The sequence below is a fragment of the Notamacropus eugenii genome, chromosome 5, assembly GCF_028372415.1.
Source record: "Notamacropus eugenii isolate mMacEug1 chromosome 5, mMacEug1.pri_v2, whole genome shotgun sequence".
In the NCBI taxonomy this organism is placed as follows: domain Eukaryota; kingdom Metazoa; phylum Chordata; class Mammalia; order Diprotodontia; family Macropodidae; genus Notamacropus; species Notamacropus eugenii.
In genome coordinates, this window is record NC_092876.1 from 296,126,012 (window position 1) to 296,148,657 (window position 22,646).

At 35.7% G+C, this 22,646-nt stretch overlaps 1 protein-coding gene across 2 annotated transcripts in view; it reads right to left on the reverse strand.

The window, feature by feature from the left end:
- THSD7B (thrombospondin type 1 domain containing 7B) overlaps nucleotides 1–22,646 on the reverse strand; it is a 1,192,820-nt gene that overhangs the window by 368,770 nt on the left and 801,404 nt on the right. For both annotated transcript variants that reach the window (XM_072613204.1, XM_072613205.1), the window contains 2 exons: nucleotides 14,711–14,905; nucleotides 6,781–7,044 (listed from right to left, as the gene is read on the reverse strand). In XM_072613204.1, the coding sequence (XP_072469305.1) occupies nucleotides 6,781–7,044; nucleotides 14,711–14,905 (459 nt within the window). The remainder of the gene's footprint in view (nucleotides 1–6,780; nucleotides 7,045–14,710; nucleotides 14,906–22,646) is intronic.

Sequence of the window (22,646 nt, forward strand, 5' to 3'; positions counted from 1 at the left end):
TTTCTTGGTAAGAAGATGAGGAAACTAGGTAAACAAGATTAAGCTTATTTGCCCCAAATCCTATAGCTGGTAAGTATCTGAGGTTAGATCTGGACTAGCAAAGTTGAGTCTTCCTGGCTCCAGATCCAGCACTCTATCCACTGTCATTTCAATAGTATAGGTGACAAGCCAATTACAATAACTCTTTTCCTTCCTTCCTCCAAATAAAACTTTCTTGCAGCAAAGAAGCACTATAAGCAACATAAAAAAAACATGGGTTATATCTAAATATGTCTGTCTCATCAGCACTTATGGTTCATTCCATCTGTGACAGTGAGCAGGAGGTATGCTTCACTTTTAAATCACCTGAAGATATATCTGAACACTATTTTATACTACTTCTTACATGCAAGTAATTATTACTGTAATCTGCTTACACTCATTATATTCACTCATCCTCTTGAATTGTTATAATTCTGAAACTCACAATTCCTCAGCATATCCTTCTGAAGCCTTTCTCTCCCTCTTATTGGAGTGGGTGGATGGTGGATATAGGAAAGTTCCTCCTAGATAGATCATTTAAGAAAGAACCCTAGGGCACCAACTTCATAATTTCCCACTTGTCTGCTCTTCTAGACTTCTGACTACACATCTGACTACAAGATTACATCAACTATGAAACTCACACCTCCTTGGGACTCTGTACCCCTTAGATTCCTCCTTCTGATTGAAGAGGGTGGAAGGTGGAAATCAGAGGTGTCTCAGATCATCCTTTTAAGGACGGGGATCCGGATAAGCATGTATCGTTTCCTACCCAACTACATGACTTTATCATGGACTGGGCACCCTTTCCAGCTTCTTTTTTATGTGTTGTCTTAATGTTCTTTGCCCTTCTTTGTACCCCCAGCACTTAGCATAATGTCTGGCTAATCAATCAACATTTTCTTTTTCTGATTGAATGACTAACATATGATTTTGATTAACCTGAGATCATGGCATTCCAATTTTGACATAGCTTTTTTTTAAGCAAGGAATACTAAATTGTACTCTTGAATAATTATGAAAGTTCAATTAAAAAAAGAAAAATGAAAAGTGAACTCAACACTACGTAACCACCAATATTGGTTTTGGAGAAAAATAGAGAAGCACATTTCATTTTTTTTCACTGAGGACACGAGGAGTATAGGTGAAAAATGTTATGTCTGCATGTATCATCAAAGTGTTGACAGGCTTTACTGAATTTTTGTTGCAAGAAAGGACTTGAAGTGTAGAAGAAAAGTTTATACAGAAACAAATGATGTAAAAGATATCAATATAACTTTCTCTCTCTATACACACACACACACACACACACACACACATATATGTATATATATATATACATATATATGTGTATAAAATGTGGTTTTCACTGATGAGGGTTTATAGTGTTCTGGGTACAATTCAATTGCCACAATGCCATCTGCAAATAAGAGCAGAAATGGATGGCCTTCCAAGTGCCTCTTGTATTATTGTTTTAGCCCCACTGTAAATTGCGAGATGTCCCTGATGTACAAAACACTGTTTTTAGGAGTGAGGCTAAAAACTAAGTGAAAGCTCTGTGCAACTTGTATAATTCCAGTTCAGTTCCCATTTGAGAACTCCAAAAGCGAAGAAAAGTTACTAATTCATTTGCTTCTTAAGCATGTTTTCCTAGAATAACATGCAATATTTATAAGAGAAATACTCTCTAAAATGATTTTATGTAAATATGAGATTCGTTTTATATAAAATGTAGAGATTTACACTGCTATTTTTTAAAATAAATATTCGTTAACTTTTTTTTTCAATCTACCCATTAACATTCCTAAGCTGTCTGAGTAATCTCACTCTTGACCAGAAGAGTAATGGGAACACAGACTTATCTTCCAGGCCACGTAATTGACCCTCCATTTGTATGCGGTATATAATAAATGAGTAAGACCAATAATAGGTTGAGCGCCCTTTTTCATTCTCTTAGTGTATTAAAATATCCAAAGTCTCCATTGTATTGATTTGAAAAGAGAGATAACAGATAAATACCTTCACAGGATCAGAGATCTAAAGTTGGAAAAGTCTACAGAGTACCTTCATGTTATAGGTGAAGAAACTGAGGCCCAGAGATGAGAAATAATTTACCCAAGGTTATGTTACACAAGTAGTAATCATCAAGGGTAGGATTTGAATTTGGGACTTCTGAACTCCCAAGTCAGTGCCCTTTCCATAGTACCACACTTTCCCCTAACAATGAAATTTCTGGAAAGCTTCAAGAAAAGGTGGGAAAATAAGTTTCAGACCTAGCTTTCTAGAGGGTATCTAAGTAGCCAAATGAAAAGAACTCTGTACTTAGTATCAAGAAGGATTGACTTCAAATAACTGTATGACCCTGGTTAAATCAGTGATTCACTTTGAGCCTCAGTTTTCTAATCTTAAGGAATATGAATAGCATATACCACATAGGATTGCTGTGAAGACAAAGCGAGACAGCAGGAATAAAGTATTTTTGTAAACCTTAAGGTGTTATATAAATGTTAGATGTTGTTGTTGGTTGTAAATTGTGTTTGTCCTTCATTCTGGAAGAGGACCATGACATCAAGATGATGACATGAGTTGCAGTTGACTTTGAATTGAATGAAGAAGGGCTGTGCAAGGTCACTAACCTCACCTTCTTCTCCCGAGTCATCTGGGTTCAGGGGCCTGATATTCATCAGGACAACTGGAGAAATACATATTTGGTGTCCCTTTTATGTGAGATAATTAATTTACCCCATTCTATCTCCCTCCCTAACCTGTCCTCTCAGTTACAATCTTCTTTCAAACTCCTTAACTGTTTTTTTTTTAAATAATATCCCATTATAATCAACTCAAACCTATGTGGCCAGCACTCTGTAGAGATGGTTTAAAGATCTGTGAAAGTGCAAGAGGAACACATCTTAAAATATCATCTTAGGACCTGGTAAGCTGCTCTAAATCCTTCAATAAACCTTACTTTGGATACTTGTGCTGTTGGTTGTATTTCCAGTTACCTGTATACTTTATCTCACTCATGACTAGACTCTTTGGAATCCTTTGTGTGTTCCATGCCCCTCTACCTCTCCCTATTTCAATACCACTACATTCCCAGTTTCTATTTTATGAGTTCTTTTCCTCTATTGTAACTTAATCTACTTAAAGGTAGAAACAGTTTTGCTTCTTTGTGTATGTATCACCAGTATTTAGCTCAAAACCAGGCAAAGAGTAAGAGTTTTATAAATGTTTTATCTACTTATCTGTTTATGCATGTATATAGGTATGTCTATGTGTATGTATGTGTGTGTGTATATGTATATACATGTATGTATGTATGTATTTGTCTATGGTATCTATTTCACTATAGCCTCAACACAAAGAGATTTTTCAAAACTAGGGAATAGGCGTGATAAAGTGGTGGCCTTTTTGACCCTAGGATATGAGCTCCTGGCTCTCAGTACGGGGCCATTTGAAGAATCCTATCATGACAGAAAGTTTTGTCTTGTTTTTTTCTGTCATGCTCCATGACCCTAATCAATCAATACTCTAGCAAACTCTCTCTTTAAGATTCTTTGCTTGATATTAATAATGAGTGAGTCGCTGAGTTATCTATATGGTGGTATTTCTCACGGAAACTGTTTAAAATACGTATGGGAGACTTTTTTCTTGAGAAGAATTTCAAATGTTCTGAGTCATAAACTAAATGGAAAACAAACAAAAACTCCGTGAGCACCGGACACTGATTCCTCCAGGCGGGAATCTTAAGTCCTTTGTGCTTTTCTCAACTCTTTACTTGTCAATAAATGGTCTATTATAGAAAACTGGTCGTGGGAATCAATCCGTCTCATATTTTCAGCAAAGTCATCCTCAATACATATGCATATCATGATCATAACTATTTCACAGAGATGAGGAAATAGTAGTTTGGAAGTTGTCCTTGATAATGTCTTCACAGTTACACTTTTAAAGTAAAAACACCATCTTTGGCCTTTCCATTCTTCTGGAAACAATTTCTGAGATACCACCCCCCCCAAATAAAAAGTTCTCTAAATGTTTTAAAATTATATTACCTCTTGAATGGATTTGTTCTATGCATATTTGTGCAGCATTCCCTCTGGGTCTTCTCCAACTCCCACTTACATTGACTGGGTCTTGCAGAAGGTGGCTTCTATCTTTCTCTCCCTCTCCATCTCTCTATCCATCCCTTCTCCCTCTCCTTCTCCCTGTCCCAGAAATAATCCTGAGGGTTTGGGTTTGTAGTACTATTAACAAATAAACACTCAACAGTGGACTTCTTATTAACAATCATCCCATATACGTCAATTAGAACATTATGTATAAAACCTTGCACCTAGAAGTCTAGGGAAAACTGCCACTCAAAACACAGAATGCATGGGGAGAGTTGGCATAAACTTAAAGGATAAGAGTAATGATGGATAAGAGTAAAGAGGGAAATGTGTAGTGAATAAGGGAGTGAGAAGAAGACTGAGGGAGAGGGGGAGGGGGAGTAAAGGTACAGGCAGAACAAGAGAAAAAAAACCCAACTCTCTCTCTTGGCCAAAGTGATTTTCTCCCAGGGAATGACTACACATTTGGAACCTGATTCCTCCAAGTTGGAAGTTTTCCATTACTAGACTGAAAAGATTCCAAAATGGCTTGCTAATTAAGGTAGGAATATAACTCCACTTTTACATTTGAATTAGGTCCAGAGGCTTATTTCTGACTTCTTCTTATATTCCTTTGTCAGAGGATTTTAGTATTGAAGTGGCAGACAAAACAGATAGAACCATAGTTGTGATTCTACTATACCCACCACTAACAATCAAACAATAGAACAGCTATTCCATTTTGCATCTGCTTTTACTTCCAGTTTAATTTATAAATGGGGGCCATTTCCAGCCATCCCGATTTCTATCTTACCCCAGGATGCAAATGACTCCAGAGGAGAAAGTGAAGCTAGTGACTTTGCCAATCCCTCCCTCACGTAAATGCAATTCACTTGCAAGTCATATTATCACCTTCCAGATGCCACAATCCTTTTCCAAAATGAAGGACAAAAAAAAACAATGTGTGAGTAGTCTGAGCTGTCCTGCTGGGGACCCAACTGACCAGTACCAGTTGGACAATGTTGCTACTTCCTTCCTTCATCCTTTCTTTCCTTCCCTCCTTCCTTCTTTTCTCTTCTCTCTTGCCTCTCTCTCTGTCCACCAAGGGTATCATACCCTTACTTGCAGGTGCTCTGCCCAAAGGAATGTAAATTCTGATTGCTGAAACCTTGCAAAATATCTTGAAGTAAATCTGGTGAGATTTCTTTCTCAAGAACCTTGCCTTAAACCCAAATCACTCTGGATAGCTTTGATTAGCCAATAATAGGTCCCAACCTAAGCCTTACTTTGTCATTGTTTGGGTTCAGATGTCTCTGAGTGAGAGTAAATTGCAGTTGTTTCTGTTTTGGCCAGAAACCCTGAAGGTTTTCCCTTCCCAGACTGATTTTATGTTTTGATTAGGTAAAAGTGACCCTGGGGTCTTTTCTTATCTAGCCTTAATCGCTGAATGGTAACATTGCCTCAAAGTGAGAACTTGAAAAGACCTCAGCTTAAAAAGGCCAAGGTCTCCCACTGCATGGGGACCATCTCCAGTCGTTATGATCCATATCTAACCACTGGACCCAGATGGATCCAGAGGAGAAAGACAGACTGGTGACTTTTCATAGCCCTCTCTCACTTAAATTCAATTCACTTGCAAGTCATGCTATCACCATGAAGAGGTGACAGCAAGAATGAAGAACAAACAACAACATTCTAGAAATACGCTCAGTATGAAATTACCTGCACTCCTGTTTCTTTTTCCTCCCCTCAATCATTTTACACTGTTTTGTCTTATAATCTTATGTATTTTTCAGTAATATTTTGTAAATGACCTTATAAGCTAAATTAGAATTTTCCTTGTCTGTCACATATCTACAAATGGTGAAAATATCATGTCCTCGGGCCTGGGTTCTTTTAGACTCCTCATTTTTGGTTAAATTTTCCTAAAAATAAATGATAATATGATCTGTGTCTTTATTCTTGTTAATTTCCCTTTTTGTCCCGAGCAATTCAGACATCTCATACTGACTTCATCTTCTTTTGATGCTTTCTTCGAATATGATATTTTCTTAGCATATAACTCTAATCAAGGGTTGTTTTATTCATAAGGTAATTTCATAAGTGGCAAATAACACAAACACCCACAGACATACATACAGAGAAATCACTTGTTGGCTAAGCCTTGTTTGGTAAATGTATTACAAATTTTTCTATCACCTGATTGGAGTTTTATGTCCTCTCTAAACTTCTGCCTGATATCTGTCTGGTAATCAGCATACAGCAAAATGAACAAAGGGTAAACAGAATAATGAGGGGAATCACTGGAAGGACCTGAACAATCCACAAACTAAATAACCAGTGGAAGCTGGAAGCTGGCATATTGCTTACATGTATCTTATGAAAGACAGAATAGTACAATAGGAAAAAAAAAATGAGACTAGCCATTAGTACAGGAGGGCACTAACCCCAGTTTTCTATCTGATCATTTGACTGATTTTCAACAAGGCACAGAAGTTTTCTGTGTCTCCATTTTCTCATGTCGATAATGGGTGTAATAATACCTACCGTTCCTTGTTTTTCCCCTTTGGGACAAAGTCAACTGTCCATGATAATAATGGGCAATAACACTGTGTGCTGTATGAACCAAAACTTCAAGACCATTAGTTTCATTTATTCATCCTCTTACCAGAGCTGCTGCAGTAAGATGGGTCAACAAGTCGTCCATTTTTATCAGAGCAAACTATGGCTCGTAGGCGCACCCCTTTTCCACAGGCTTTAGTGTCTCCACGCAGTCTCATGCCACGTTGAGGCTCCTTCTTGCCCTCTGGAAGAATGCACTCAGACCAGTTTCCGTGGGGTTGGGACGTGAATACTTCACAGGGGCAGGCTTCAGTTTCAACAAGGGGATAAATTTCAGCATTCTGGCATTTTTCCTTCTTTCTGCCCTTTCCTGTTCCAACAAGAGACATTGTACTAATTATGAATGGCACATCTCATTTTTTTTTTAAATAAAGGTTGGTCACATTATATATTTTTAAGGACATTTAACTCATTAAACCTTAAACAATCTGAAGTGTAAATATAAATCACTTCTCCCCTCCTCAAAAATTTGCCCACCTGCCACCCCACCCTGCTTTCTACCTGTTTCTAAAGTCTGTGACAATGGGAGCCTCTTCCAGGGCAACTAAAGTACTTAAGAGAATTCAGAAAACTGTTTGATGTTGGAGAAAGGCACTAAACCCTTGAAACGAGCCTGATACAGTAATTGTACTGCTAAGAAATTCTTGGTAACTTTATGTAATATCATTTTCCCCATAATTAGCTGATGAAAACAAATTGATTACTTTGCCTCTACTCCCCTTGCAATCAATGGTTGCCAGGGAGACCCCCCGAATGGTCCGAAAGGAAGTAACATTTTTTTTAAAATGATTTTGCAAAGCAGAGTTATACAAGTATACTCCACATATGCAATCCATATCAAAATAATCATGTTTAACTGTGTAGAGCCTGTTATGATCAAAAGTAGTATCTTGCATTAGGAGAGATTTTTGCTAACCAAATAAAAAAAAAAGATGTTTTTTTCTCTTCTACTGCCATGTTCTTCTCTCACCCTCAAGACTGGAATAATTCCTCTAAAACTAGAATTCATTATAGTGGCAGATTCAATCACCTTGGCTGTAAAGAGTAGCAAACATGGATGTTGTTCAGTAAACTCCAGGTCTGAATGGATATTGATGGCATTTTTATGACAACAGGGTATTTACCAGAGTTGGAAATAAATCTTAGCCTTCTTGTTTCAGTGTTCTCTTTCTCACTGGGTATATTAATAGAAATTGAGGAATGTTTTCACTTGCATATGGCAAAAGAAAGTGTTTGGATTGTTTTCAATGTTCTCTTGGGGTAAGGTTGATAAATGAGTTCAGCCTTTTGATGTGAGCTGATAGCACCACATCTACTTGTCCATGATGTGGCAGAGGCAGCAAAGTGCTGAGAACAAGGTTAAGTCACTAAATGAACTATGTAAGTGTATGTCATAACTCTCTAGGCCTCCATTACCTTAGCTGTTAAGTGGTGGCAAAGGTTAGGAAGGCATGGAGGGCATGATGTTCTAAATGACTTTTGTCATTCAGTCGTTTCAGTCATGGCTGACTCTTCATGATCCCATTTGGGGTTTTCATTTTTTTAAATTGTTATTTATCATTTTATTTTCCCCCAATTAAATGTAAAAACAATTTTCAAAATTCATTTTTTTTAAATTGAGTTCCAAATTCCTCCTCACCTCTCCCAAGTAATTTTACATAGGTTATGCATGTGCGATCATGCAAAACATATTTCCATATTAGTCATGTAATAAAAAACAATGTAGGCCAAAATGAAAATTCAAGAAAAAATAATGGAAGCAAAAAAAGTATGCTTGGTCTGTATTCAAATTCCATTTGTTCTTTCTTTGGGGATGGATAGCATTTTTCATGATAAGTCCTTCAGAGTTATCTTGGATCATTGTGTTGCTGATTATAGGTAAGTCATTCACAGTCGATTATCTTATCACATCACTGTGTACAGTGTTCTCCTGGTTCTACTCATTTCATGTAAGTCTCTTCAGGTTTTTCTGACAGTTTCTAGCTCATCATTTCTTATATCAGAATAGTATTCCATTAGAATCACACACCACAAATTATTCAGCTTCTCCTCAATTGAAGGGCATTCCCTTAATTTCTAACTCTTTGCCACCAACAAAGAGCTACTATAAATATTTGGACACAGTGCCAAATTGCTCTATATATTGCTTGAATCAGTTCACAACTCCACCAAAAGTCTATTAGTGTCTCAATTTTTTTACATCTCCTCCAACATTTATCATTCTCCTTTTCTGCCCTATTAGCCAATCTAATAGGTATGAAGTAGCACCTCTGTATTATTTTAATTTGCATTTCTCCAAAAAATAGTAATTTAGAGCATTTTTAAAATATACCTATTGATAGCTTTGATTACTTCATCTGAAAACTGACTTCATATTTCTGACCATTAGTCAATTGGAGAATGTCTCTTATTATTATAAATTTTACTCATTTCTCTATATATTTGAGAAATGAGGCTTTTATCAGAGAAACTAGCTTCAACAAAATTTTTATAGCTATGATTGCTAATAGAATTTCCCTTCATCCTATTTCCTTCCTGTTTATTCTACTCTCTCTCCTTTCACCCTGTCCCTCCTCAAAAGCATTTTGCTTATATTACCTTCCCAAATCCACTTTCCCTTCTAATAACACTCCCACTCCCTTCTTCTTATCCCCCTCCCTTACTATTTTCCTGTAGGGTAAGATAGATTTCTGTAAGTAACTGAGAGTGTGTGTGTTATTACCTCTTTAAGCCAATGCCATCGAGAGTAAGATTCAAGGGTTCCCTGCCATCTACCCCATCTTCCCCTCCACTCTAATTGCACTTTCTTTCCTCTTTTATATCAGATAATTTTTCTTATTCTACCTATTCTTTTCCCTTTCTCCAATATATTGCTCTTTCTTATCTATTAATTTTATTTTTAAAGGTATCATCCCATCATATTCAACTCACACTTATGCTCTCTGTCTATATACACTCTTAACTGCCTTAATAATGAGAAAATTCTTATAAGTTACAAGTATCATTTTCCCATGTAGAAAAGTAAATAGTTTAACTTTATTAAGTCCCTTGTGATTCTCCTTTCCTATTTACCTTTCTATGCTTCTCCTGAATCTTAAATTTGGAAGTGAAATTTTCTATTCAGCTCTTGTCTTTTCATCAGGAATGCTTGAAAGTCCTCTACTTCATTGAATATCTATTTCTCCCAAAGGATTATACTCAGTTTTACTGGGTAGTTGATCCTTGGTTTAATCCTAGCTCCTTTCCCCTTCAAAATCTTATTCCAAGACCTCCAGTTCTTTAATGTAGAAGCTACTAAACCTTGTTTTATCCTGAATGAGGCTCCACAATACTTGAATTGTTCATTTCTGCCTGCCTGCAAATATTTTCTCCTTAACCTAAGAGCTCTAGGATTTGATTAAAATATTCTTGTGGGTTTCATTTGGGGATCTCTTTTAGGAGGTGATCAGTGGATTCTTTCAATTTCTATTTTACCCTCTGGCTGTATAATGTGTGTGTGTGTGTGTGTGTGTGTGTGTGTGTGTGTGTGTGTGTGTGTGTGTGTGTGTGTGTGTGTATGGAGAGAGAGGCAGTTTTCATGGACAATTTCTTGAAAGATGATGTCTAGGCTATTTTTTAACATGACTTTCAGGAAGCCCAATAATTTTAAAAATTATCTCTCCTGGATCTTTTTCCCTGGTCATTTGTTTTTCTATTTAGATATTTTACATTGTCTTCTAATTTCTCATTCTTTTGGTTTTGTTTTATTGTTTCTTGATTTTTCATAAAGTCATTTGCTTCTATTTGTTCAATTCTAACTTTCAAGGATTTATTTTCTTCAGTGAGATTGTGTACCTCTTTTTCCATTTGGCCAATTTTATTTTTTAATGAGTTCCTTTCTTCAGTTAATTTTTGTGCCTCCTTTTCCATTAGGCCTATTCTGCTTTTCATGGCATTCTTCTCATTAGACTTGTATTCCTCTTTCACCACTGGGCTTATTCTGTTTTGTAAAGTGTTATTTTCTTTAATATTTTTTGTTCCTCCTTTATCAAGCTATTGACTCTTTTTTCATGTTTTTTTTGCATCACTCTCATTTCTCTTCCCAATTTTTCCTTTACCTCTCTTACTTGATTTTTTAAAATACAGTTTATTTATTTTCAGTTTTCTACATTCACTTCCACAAGATTTTGAATTCCAAATTTTTACCTCTTTCCTCTCCCCACCCTGGGACAGTGTGCACCCCAACCAGCTTTGCCCAATCTGCCCTCCCTTCTATCAACCCCCTTTTCCTATCCCCCTCTCCTCTATTTTCCTGTAGAGCAAGATAGATTCCTGTACCCCACTGCCTGTACAACTAACTTTACAGTTGCATGCAAAAACAATTTTTAACATTCCTTTGAGCTGTCAGTTCCATGTTCTCTCCCTTCCTCCCTCCCCAACCACCCTCATTGAGAAAGCAAGCAATTCTATACAGGTCAGACATGTGTAGCCATGCAAAACACTTCCATAGTAGTCTCTTATTTGATTTTTAAAATCCTTTTTGAGCTTTTCTTTGTCCTGAGACCAATTCATATTTTTTTCTTGGAGTTTTTTGATGTAGAAATTTTGACTTTCCTATCTTCTTCTGAATGTGTGTTTTGAGCTTCCTTGTCACCATAGTAACTTTCTATGGTCAGAATATATTTTTTTCCTGTTTGTTCATTTTCCAGCCTATTTCTTGACTTTGTCAAAATGGTGCTCTACTTCCAAGGTGGAGGACACACTGTCCCAAGTTATTTTCAGAGATATTTCTAGGGACTTCTTGTAAATTTTCAGTTTTTCCAAAGTGGTATGATCTAAGGAGAGGTCTGTTTACAACTGGAGTCAACTGAAATCTAAGAGCAAAGTCTAGTACAGAAATGGGGAACCTGCTGCCTTGAGGCCATATATGGCCCTCTAGGTCCTCAAGTGCAGCTCTTTGACTCAATCCAAACTTCACAAAACAAATCCCCCTAATAAAAGGATTTGTTGTGTAAAACTTGGTTCAGTCAAAAGGCTGCACCCAAGGACCTAGAAGGCTACTTGGGGCCTCAAGGATACAGGTTTCCTACCCCCTGGTCTAGTTCCACCTTCCATCTCCCCTCCCACCAATTAAATCTTCAAACATGGCTTTGCAGAATAGTTGAATCACATTAGATCTATTACTGTTTAACTTTTATGTCCTCTAGTATCAAGTGAATATGTCTGACAGGAACATCAACTCTACTATAACTAGTCAAAGAACTAAAGGACAACTTTAAGATAAGCTTAAAGGTTAAAGACAAACTCAAAACATAATTCTCCATTTTCAGTGGAAGCCAGCAAATATAGTAGATAGATTTTGATGCTATTTTTTCACTTCTCTTTGGAAAACCTAACCACAGTTTCACATTTGCCACTCAATTTTTTTTTTTAGTCAAAGACTATTAAAGATTGAAGGATTGTATGGGACAATGATACAGCAAATAATATCATCTGCTAGAATGACAGACAGAAATCATGAGCTGTTTCAGGAATAATGAAGGTAGACACTATTGGATTTAATGTGAATAGCAAACAGATTAAGCAACTACCATATTGTGACTTACTATCACATGATGACAAGCAGCAAGAAGAACAACTGGCAAGAAATAGACACATTCACATTGTTTGAAAATTCCTTTTAAGTTTTCTATCAGACTCTTCTGAAGTATGATTTTTCAGACAAAATGAATGAGTCTTCCATTATACTAGATTCCAATTTTAATGAGTTTCATTATTGTTGGGAGTGAGAATCTCACAGAAAAGAAACAATTTTCACATTAAGAAATTAACATATGGACTCATATGGACTAATTAAGTTCTAGTCAAAGGTTATATTAGTTTTCATTAAATGACCAATTCAAGCAACATAATCAATTCCTGGTCCTCACTTGAAAGGTTGATAGTATTTTCTTAGTTATGTGTAGTTGTGTTTATGTGATAAGAAAAATACTAGTTGAAAAGTGAAACATAATTAGACAGACCACAATTCTTAATGTTTTGATGTCTTTATGGTAAGAAAAAAAAAATCATTGAATTTTTTTTTTCCACTTCATCCCCCTGAATTATTTGAAGTATTTGAGTGCTTATGGCATGGCCTCTATGATTAAAAATATTATTTTCAAAATTTAATATTTTCTTAATAAATGAATTCTGCACAACTATGCAGAAAACCCAGATAATGATTTGAGCCAAAGACTAAGCTGACAGAATATTCCATCTAGTTTCAAATCTGGTGCTATTGATATATTTACCAAGTTTTAGGCAATGAGAGAATCCAAGTCTTGGATTTTACACAAACACGCACCCACATACACACACAAATCTGTGTGTGTGTGTGTGTATGAGTATATGTTAGTAATTATGAGTTTTAGTCTCAACTTATGGCAAACACAGGTTCATAATATAAAACTAATTGTTTGAAAAGTAAAAAAAAAAAGTCAATTAGTTAATTTGTCTACTCAGACAGTAAATGCTTGGTTTGACTGACTTTTCCCCCTCTGATGATTAATTTCCCCTCCTTCTCATCACCATGCATACATGTGAAATGGCCACTTATTTTGACATACTACAAGCAGAATCAGAGAAATAGTGAGCAACTTGCTATAAATCTGTAAGTTAATAATTTGGAAAAGAAATTCTAAATTTGTTTAGAATCCAAAACATAAGAATCTTTTAGATCGAGCAATGTTTATTTTAAATGGTGCTCCAAATGAACAACTTTGATATTTGCATTAAAAGCATATTGTATAAAATCAGATCCATTAAACTTTTATAAATCTAAAAGCCACTATATTCAGATCTAAGATGAAGAAATTTCATAGGACTTTCACATTTTTTCCCACTTCCAAAATTCAGGCATCTCAAGAGAGATGAACTAATTGCCAATTTATATGAATTGCTCATTTTAAAAGAAATTGCCCTCTAATCTCAGAGGGTCTGAGTGGATTAGTGTTGCTTAAACTTTAATAATATTTATGTATACATGTGCTATTTGGTTATATGACACTTCATATGTGAGGGTGAACAAATATTTTAAAGTATCCAATAACTTCTTAATTTATGTACTCCAAGTCCTATCAAATAATTAATTTATTCAGAAATACTTTACTTTTCAAAGAAATCAGACCACTTATGGGAACATATGAAATGGTGAAAAATCAATGAAAATATCTATTCTATAAAAATCAAAAGTTATTTTTATTCAGTAAATAAATTATAATAAATTATAATATAATAAATAATAATATAAAAATTTATAAATATATATAATAAATAAATATAAATAATAATAATAATAAATAATTCTAGGATTATATCACATCATATTGTATAACATATCATGTCATGTATTGTATCATCATATCATATAGATTTAAAGCTAGAAGGAACATTAAAAGCTCATCTGGCTCAATGTTCTCATCTTAAAATTGAGTAAATAGTGTCTAATAAGGGCTGAACTCTGCCCCCGCCATACACTTAATATAAAGCTACACAACAATATGTGTTCCAAAATTCTTTAATAATGTAATTGTGGAAATTATCAAGATTTGAGTTTGTGATATGCTTTGAAATTGTGTATGTGGAGAAAACATTCTGAGATCAAAGCAACTGGCATTACAAAGGTACATATGTTGCTTAATTCTTCAAGTTGTATTCAGCTTTATTCTTATTTGGTTATTTGTTACTCTTCTTGCAATTTTTAGTTTTTAAATTATGGTTGTCCTCATAGTAGAATAATAAGATAATCCACATAGAAAACAGCAACCAAAAAAATTAATTCAGTACTAGAACTAGATGATAAATGTTGGAACAAAATCTATTTTTAACTTGATAGATTCTTGAAGTAACTTTCCAACTCGTTGTTAAAATAAATCAGATATTTGACAGTGGTGCAGAAGTTCTTCAGAAACAACTATTTTATCATCTGACATCAAAATATAAGAATCAGAGCCTACCTGTCAACTGTCGGCGGCGGGTCCTCACTGTGTCACAGTCTGCTGAACATGGGGTGAATTTTGACCAAGGAGTGAACATACAGTCATCTCGACAAGGGACGTGACACTCTTGCACAAGGGGAGGCATGTCCCCTGCCCAAGTAAGGCAGTCAATCATTTCTGCAGACTGGTTATCATCAGAGAGACATGTGACAGCTAAAATATAAGACAGAGACTTAGATTACTTATTCAGTTTAATTCCACAAACATTTATTAAGCTGTGTGACTTGAATTCTCAGGGGATACAATCAGGAAGACCTGCATTCAAATACAGCTCTGAATAGCTAACAGCTCTGTGGCTTCAGTTAGATCACTCAATGCCCCTGTAAAATGTGACTAATAATAAGATAATAATATTAATAATTGATAATAATAAAATGACAGGTTTTTGAAGCTCAAATAAGATCATATATGTAAAAGTATTTTGCAAACTTAAAAGAGCTACTGACCAAATACCAGTTAGTATTATTATTGAAAACCTACCACATACAAGGTACTGTGCTATATATTGAGGAAACAAAGACTATAATCAGCCAGGCCTTTGCATGAAGGGGTCCGTAAAAGCAAGCACTCTGACATACACAGGAAGGCCTGCTATCACTGGTCCTGAGATCTGCTTTTCTAAAATGAAAGGCAACTTTTGAGGGGTCAACAATCACTTTAATCAAGTACATGTATCATTGACTTAGTGTTCAGGGGAAAAAGTCAGCACCCTGAACTTCAGAGAGAACACAGAGAAATCAAAATCAACAGACATGCTTCTAACTGTCTGGCTTAAGCAATACATACATCACAGATCAACAGACAGATTCAACTGTCTGACCATTACATACATACATAGTTACCAGAGAGGAAGCACCAACCTCTGGGTTTTCAAAGCCAGGGGGCTGCTTAGTGGCTTCCCAGAGTCTCATATGACACACACAACTTCTTACAAAAACTAAGCCCAAAAGTAAAACCACACCTCAGAGTCTTTATACACTTTTTAGATTCAGAGGGCATCACAACCCCTGAGAACCAGTGACTCATTAACAAAAGGTATGGGCCTTCCTACAAATCTTTCCAGGCCCATTAATGGGTGGTTAATATCTTTTTAATCACATTATTTGATCAGAGGCACTTGATTATACTAAAACAAAAACAGCAAAAGATCTTACTTTGCTTGCCATTACAGGATTATATAAGATGCACAAGGATAATGAATAGAAACTAATTTCAGTAGGGAGATAATATGAACAGTTGGGATGATCAGCAAAAGCTTCTTGATGGAGGTAAGCAAATGAGCTGAGCATTCAATTCAGCTAAGGATTCTGAGAAGCAAAATAAGGGAGAAACTTATTTCAGGTATAGGGATAGTAAGAATCAAGATGGTGATACTAGATAACACATAACCAAATCAGTCAATAAAAAGTATGACTCATTACTACTTTATGTAGGAGTTCCTATTTGAAATCTCATGAGAATAACAAAAATGAATAAGGTGAGACTACCAAGTCAAGGTATACCATGTATATAAATAGGAAATAAAGATAAAAAACCTATGATTTTCTTGTTATAGAGAATGTATGGATGACAATTTCCCATTGCAAATGCACATTGATGCCAACTATGTAAGAGCGTCTTCTAGAGCTGCTTAGAAAACTTAGAGATAACTTGCTCAGTCATGCAGCAAGTGTAATAGAAGCAGGAACTGAATTCAGGTATTCATGGCTTGAAGACAAGATCTCTATTTTGCCATTCAAAAACAATTTTGTAACTTTGTACTTTTTGTAACTTTGCTAAAAAAATAAATAAAATGTATGTTTTTGTACATATATTTTATTTATTTTTTTTAGCAAAGTTCCTTACATAAAGAAACATGGCATTAGTAATGAAATATTGAAATACTTATAAAGTAGGCATACTACAAAATAGAACAGACCATTTTCTTTTCCACATTTACTTTTAGAAAACAACTGATTGGTCCACAAAGGTATTTTATGCCTTGTTCTCTGAACTACTTATAGCTATCTACTTCAACAAAATCATATTCAACTTCTACTGTGTACAAGATACTGCATTAGGCCCTGGAGATATACAAAAACAAAATTAAAAACAATTTCTGCCACTGAAATTAGATGCTATTGGAACTTGGGCAGTTTTCCTCTTCTTTTTGGGGGGGGCAGGAATAAAATATGACAAGAGATATGTTATGAGAGATAGATCCAAGATAGCAGAGAAATAAGAAGCAATGTAGTGAGTGCTTCTCCACAAATTCTTCCTAACAAATCTAACAAGTGATCCTTTCTCTTTTTCTTCCTTCCTTTCTTTCTTTCTTTCTTTCTTTCTTTCTTCCTTCCTTCCTTCCTTCCTTTCTTTCTTTCTTTCTTTCTTTCTTTCTTTCTTTCTTTCTTTCTTTCTTTCTTTCTTTCTTTCTTTCTTCCTTCCTTCCTTCCTTCCTTCCTTCCTTCCTTCCTTCCTTTCTCTCTGTCTCTGTCTCTGTCTCTCTGTCTCTGTCTCTCTGTCTCTCTGTCTCTCTCTCTCTCTCTCTCTCTCTCTCTCTCTCTCTCTCTCTCTCTCTCTCTTCTCTCTCTCTTTGGAACAGCAACCCTGTGGCTCTTGCCCTCCCACCTTGATTTTTTTCTTTTTCTAATTAAAGAATTCATCCCTTGACTGCCTCTTAAGAGACCTACTCACTCAACGGGCATTACCTCACTCTAAGTGAGTGAAAAGACCTTAGCCTAAAATGGCCAGTGTCTCCCATTGCATCATGGGCCATCTCCAGTCATCCTGATGAATAGCTGGTCACTGGATCCAGATGGCTCAGGAAGGGAAAGTGAGGCTGGTGACCTTGCACAGTCCTGTCTCACTCAAATCAAAGTCAACTGAAAGCCATGTCATCATTTCCCTGATGTCATGGTCCTCTTCCAAAATGAAAGACAAACACAGAAGGTTATCCAAACTAAATCATGTAAAGGAAATTCACTAAAAGTTACAATGAGTTCTTTGTTCAGCACAGTTTGGCAAAGGGAGAAAGAAAGGTCGATCTTTGGACTCTAGTCAGGCTAGGAGCATGCTGTAATAGCAAGGTCCCCGACATACACAGGAGGGCCTGCTGGACAGGTTCTTAGATCTGCTTTTCTAAAAGAAAGATTCTAAAAGAAAGATTTCTAAAAGAAAAGCAGCTTTTAATGGATCAACAATCTACTTTAATCAAGCACATATATCATTCACTTCATTCAGGGGAAAAAGTCAGCAGCCTGAACTTCAGAGAAAATACAAACAGAGAAATAAAGACCAACAGACAGGGCTTCCAATTGTCTGATCACAAGCAACACAAAATTACCAGGGAGAGAAGCACGAAGATTGGGGTTTTCAAAGCTGGGGACACCTTAGGGGCTACCCAGAGTCGCATCTGGTGAAACAAACACTTCTAATGAGTAAGCCCCAAAACAAAACCTCAACTCAGAGTATATATACACTTTTCAGAGCCAGAGGGTATCACAACCCTTTAGAACCAATGCCCCATTAGAAATTAACAAAAGGAGGGCCTTCTTAAAAACCAAATCTCCCCTAATCAAGCTTCCCCTAATGGGTGGGGAAGATCTTTAAATCTCTAAATGCTGTGTCTGAGGCTGTACACCATATCAAGAGTTGGTCTCAGACTCATACCATGGCACTGTGATGACAGCTGCCAACTAACAGCTTTTTTGCCCTCTTCTCCAGTCATTCACTGGTTATAGATCCAGAACAGAGTGAGACAGGGCACTCCCAGGTAGAGAATTCATGGATAGTGTGTGGAAAAAGGAGCAAATGAAGAAGCCAGCAGCAAGTGGTGTGGCTTAGACTTTGTTGCCTGATCTGCATAGGAATGACCAGGACAGCACCCAAACAAAGGGGAGACTATAATTCTGCTGCTGTAAGCCAAAAGAACTTTCCAGTTACTTTATAGGGGCTGATTCCAGCAGTAGTCTTACTCTCATATAGAACCAAACCCAGGTCAGGGACTTAACAGAACTGAGACCAGGGGTCAGCAATAAGATTTTGCCCTGGATCAGTGTACTTTGAATACAATGAGTTTGTGGGTCCCCAGTCTGTCCCTGAGATCCTGGGACAGCATCACATTTAATACCTCAAGACAGCAGCAACAGGACCAGCCCAAATCTTCACTCTAGGAATGACCCAGAGTCTGATCCTAACATCAAATCTGGTCAGGAATTAAATTGGAAGAATGGACAAACACAAAAGTACTTTACCATAATGAACCATTATGATGACAGATATGCTCAAGATGCAAACACAGAAGAGAATGACCCCAAAACATCTACATGCTTTGCCTTAGAGAAAAACAGCATGAACACAAACTTAACTAGATTGTCTGGAAGTGATGAAACAAAAGTTTTAATGAGTTTAAAATGTTTTGGTTTGTTTTTACAGATGGTATAGGGATACCTAGTGGGAAATGAAAAATAAATGAGAACTATGGAAGAAAAATGCAAAGGGAATAAACAGATTGGCACAGGAGATATAAACTTTTTTCAAACATTAAATTCCTGGAAAATTAGAACAGACCAAAAAGAAGCTAATGATTACATGAGACAACAAGAAATATTAAAAAAAAGGCAAAACGCATGCTGAGAAAAATGGAAGAAAATAAAAGATACCTAAAAGCAAAAATAACTAATCTGGAAAACAGATAGAGGAGGGAAAAAAATCATTGAAACCTCTGAATGTCATGATGAGAGACAGAGAGAGAGAGAAAGACAGAGAGAGACAGAGAGAAAGAGAGAGAGATTATATTTCAAGATATTATAAAAGATAATTGTGATCTCTTAGAAAAAGAGGGCAAAGTAGATATATAAAGAATCCACCAATTATCTCCTAAAAGATACCCCGAAATGAAAACTTCCAGGAACAACATAGCCAAAATCCAGAGCTTCCAGTTATGTGGTATTAATCTTTGTTACTAGAAGGATGTGCTAATGTGCTAATGATGTTCACATTCTCTTGGTATTGTAAGGAACTCAACACACAAGCTTTCTGTTCTTATCCTTTTCTCTTGGAACTTGACCAGCCCATTTTTTTATATGCATTTCTTTGATAGCATGATTTGCAACATTTCATGCATAATTCCTCATTTGTAATGTATTATAGCCTTTTCAAGTCTATCATGTTCATTTTTCATTATTGTCTGGGTGAATTCTTCAGAGATTGTGGTGTCCCATGTCATGAAGCCATACCATATTGCCAGAAAAACATGAGTCTTTTAAAGATAAGTCATTGTTTCAATTTGATGTTTGGGATCTAAAAAAACAAAAACAACTACTTTGCAATTTCAGCAGTGCAATTCTATCTATTCATTTTTAATGCTTGATTTTGTACCCAGTTCATTGTACATTTCCAAAAGCTGTCCAAGATATGTGTACTTAAAAACAAGAACTATAGATCTCCAACTTGTTGTATATCCCTCCTCATCTCCACCACATGAAATTTCTAACTCCCTTCAAGGCTTAAGCCAAGTATTTCCTATTATATGAGATTTTTTTTTTCTGATCTCAACAGTTGTCAGTGCTTTCTCTGACTTCCTGAAAGCATTTTATACACATTCTGTAAGAACTTATCTGTGTAAATATTTTCCCTTCAGTAGAGTGTAATGTCTGTGAAGGTAGAATCATTTTTTCCCTCTCATTGTAACCTCAGCACTTTGCATAATAACTGGTCCAAAGCAGGTACTTAATAATCCTTGCTGAATTTGTAACTGGTGATTATTCATGCATTAAGTTTTCCCATAATTTTATTTTAGTCAAACACATTTAAGCGACTATGGATCTCATATAAGAAGCTCTGTACTGTTCCAGGTTATAGTGTAAAAAACTCCAAATCATCTGCAAACAGGGCCAGAAGTTCTACACCAAATTGAAAGATTCTCTCTTTGACTTGGTCTCTGACCCTTGTCTTAGAAAGGAACAAGGGTTATAAAATATATTTTCTATATTTGCTTTCTAATATTCCTTTCAAACAACTCTTGTAATTCCAATGTTTTGTAAAAGGGTCTGCTTTCTTGAATCATTTAACACTACCTGGAACTCCCTGTACATCTTGCATTAATTCATGAGTGTGAATTCATTTCTCCATGGTAGTGGCAAAATTCTTTGACGAAAATCCATATCCCTGATTTATGACATGCTTGATATTAGTAATCAGAGGATGATCACACAAGTTATATCTGTTCTTTTGTTTTTCAAGGAAGAGTGAATAATTCTGACATACATATGGTAGGAATCTTGTTGGAGAAGAGACTTTAAGGTAGTGTTTATTTTTACTAAATCAAAATTTTAACCAACAGTAATCCTAACAGGGTTTTCTATTTACTACATTTTTCAGATTGTGATATCGTAGGATTGTAAAGATGTGAGGTATTCCCTCTGAAAGCTTTCATGTCCCTTCTGATCAATCAAGCCTATGACATATCTAGAGATTATTGTCCTAAGACATATATATCTATATGTACATATAGATAGATAGATATGTGTGTGTGCGTGTCTGTGAGAAAGAGAGAGAGAGAGAGAGAGAGAGAGAGAGAGAGAGAGAGGGAGGGAGAAAGAGAGAGAGAGAGAGTAGGCACATGTCAGTAGTTACTTCTCTCAGTCATCTTGTATGAGAAAAATATAAAATGTTTATTTTTTTCCTTGTGATTATCTTTTGAATCTTCCCCCTAACTTGATAAATGTTATGCTCAATGTCCCACAAATTGGGTAGGTTTTTTTTTTTGGCATGGAAATCCTTTGTATATGATTTTAGTCTATTGAGTAATCCAGAGAAGAGTTTGGAATAATTATCTCAATGTTAGCTGTGATCACATTTATATTAATATTAGACTATTTTTAAAATAAAAGGCTTATGGTAAAATTAGTGCCCTACATAAAACTATAGATTTAATATTGTTGCTGCAAAAGTGGTGTTTTTAAAATACGTTTATCCACTTGTAATATTTTCCTTACCCTTTCTTCATTTATTGTATAGGCATGAGGAGGGACGTTACCAACCACCTTTCCCAAAATGTTGTTCTCTTTGATGATTTTCACTTTATTGTGTCCTAGATATTCAATAATTTGTAAAGCTTGCTAGTAAACTATTTGGTATAAGCAGCGAATTCAGTATGACATAGTTGAAGAATAGACAATTTCAGGGGTAGTTATTTCAGTATCAAAAGGAACTCTGCTGAAAAATAGCATCGCTTATGTGGTATTCCCATAGTTTTGGAACCCCCAAAATATAGAGCGAACACCACCACTGCTACCAACACTTTTAACGGTGCCGACAACAAAGAAATAACAGGAGCTGTTGGGTTGGTTTTTTATCTGAATATATACTATGCACACACACACACATATATACTATATATACCTATATACACATACATGTGTGTGAATCTGTGTGTGTGGAAAGAGAAAGAGAAAGAGGGAATTAAGTTCCCAATATGTTCCGTATACTGTGTTAAATACCTCACACAAATACTAAACATGAAAATGAGATAACAGTGAAAAGATTGGAATGAGAATAAAATAATACTTATATTTTCCAGTTTATATAGCATTTCCTCATAGTACTCCAGTGTAATATTATTATCACTACTGTTCTACATTAGAATATATATTTAGGGCGTAGCTAGGGAATCCTTTTATTTGCTAATAATGCTTACAGCGCTGAAATACAATTTATTGTGAGCATAATTCAAAGTAGTTGCCCTTTGAATATGCTATCCAATGATCTGAAGAGTTAGAGTAATCTAAAGTCCTTATAAATTCCCTTGTGGCCAAAACATTAATGGAGATGACAAAATGGGTAAAAATGTAATATTTTTCCACTTTGAACATTTGCTTCTTGTCAGGTTAAGATTTTTTTAAATTATCTTTTT